The sequence below is a fragment of the Sphaeroforma arctica genome (genome assembly GCF_001186125.1).
Source record: "Sphaeroforma arctica JP610 unplaced genomic scaffold supercont1.704, whole genome shotgun sequence".
NCBI classification, from domain to species: Eukaryota; class Ichthyosporea; order Ichthyophonida; genus Sphaeroforma; species Sphaeroforma arctica.
In genome coordinates, this window is record NW_014039854.1 from 47200 (window position 1) to 48974 (window position 1775).

The following is a 1775-nucleotide window of genomic DNA, read 5'->3' on the forward strand; positions in this document are numbered from 1 at the left end:
TCTATTTAATGCCTTACGTCGTTGCATCAATTCTCATTTTAGCTTCTTTAGAAACTCGCAAAACAACGAACAAGAAGGTGTTCTTATCACCAAGTAAGCTCTATACTATCTAGTTTGCACCATATTTTAATCATATACAATATACATATCAACACAATAGCGCAATGAAACGTGTAGGTAAAACGGTACATGAGGAGAAGGATTCATCTTGGTCTCCGCGTGGTTCGCTGAAAAAGGTAACTGCTACAATACGGGAGGGTATGCAAACCCTCACAGAGTTGGCTCAAGCCGCCTCAGTTACTACTTTAGATAGTGACGCATTTACATTCGACTTTTCGATCACCGAGGATGATCTCATCCCAGGCAAGACCGGGAGAGAGCTATTTTTGGATAAATTCAGTGAAAAGGATGTAGCCAAGTGGATGGAGGACAAGGGCGTGCTTGATATACTACGTAAGAAGGGATTCAAAGATTGTGTACTGGATTTTGATTTATCTGGGATGACCGTAGATAAATTTCGGATATATGATCTTGGGGTCAAGGTACCTGGGAAGAACGGTGTGCTATTGGACTGCAAAGACCCTCTTGCGGTGAAGCCAAGTGCCAAGAATAACATCATGCCATACCACCTAACCCATGATAACTACACGAGTACATCGCAGTACGATGACCCGGCTGAGAAGCCACCAAACGACATACCGCCCATTGTGGAAGCTGCTATACGCTTGAAATTCGATTTGCAGAAATCACATGCGATGAGAATGGCTACCGCCGGTGTAGAACGTGACGGGGATTTGATACTACCACGGTCAACGCACAGAGAGACATATGAGTTTTTGCATAAGCTTGAGGAAGCAGACGTAAACTTTTTGTATGTTGAATGGCTGCTACTGCAGAATGTTACAAAGGAGCTAGACGGACACCTTCACAATGCATTACCAGGTCAACTGTATCCAGGGTTGGGTATCATGGAGCCCATGGCAGAGATATTATTGACTAAAATAGTAGAGGGAAGGGACGTCGTACTGAACAATCCATTATATTTCCATAATGCAATTATGTATCGCGATCTGCCAGGAACCGTTTTCCTCAACCCAGAGTACGAAGGTGGGTCAATTGCGGTTGTGTCTTGGAATGAAACTATAGCTTCTGGAGGATGTATGTGATTTTTACACACACACACACACACACACACACACACGCGCGAACACACACATATATCTATTTAAATATAATATATATTTATATATACTATATATTTATATATAAAATATATTTATATACAATGTATTTATATATAATGTTTATATATATATATAAATACATAAATATATATATATATATATATATATATATATGTGTGTGTGTGTGTTATATATATATATATATATGTGTGTTATATATATATATATATATATATGTTTATATACACAAATATATATCTTATTATATAGATATATATATCTATATATCTCTAATATATATATCTAATATATATATATATATCTTTCCACGTAAAACTAAAGTATTTACGATGTGGTTCATATATTTGCAATTGATAGTATCCTTGTGTACACATATATATCTATTATATATTATATATATATATATATATATGTATTTACACACACACACACACATATATATCTATTATATATATATATACATACATATATATATATACATATATATATATATACATTTATTGCATTTACACTCATATATATATATACATATATATATATATATATACACATATATATATTACACACACA

At 34.3% G+C, this 1775-nt stretch overlaps 1 protein-coding gene across 1 annotated transcript; it reads left to right on the forward strand.

The window, feature by feature from the left end:
• Positions 1 to 1172, forward strand: SARC_08143 (hypothetical protein). The gene has a single exon (XM_014297894.1). The coding sequence runs from the start codon at positions 165 to 167 to the stop codon at positions 1164 to 1166; it is 1002 nt and encodes a 333-aa protein (XP_014153369.1). The 5' UTR covers positions 1 to 164; the 3' UTR covers positions 1167 to 1172.
• Positions 1173 to 1775: the final 603 nt, after the last annotated feature.

Coding starts and splice junctions, on each gene's coding strand:
- SARC_08143 (XM_014297894.1), top strand. CDS start 165: ATGAAACGTGTAGGTAAAACGGTACATGAGGAGAAGGATTCATCTTGG.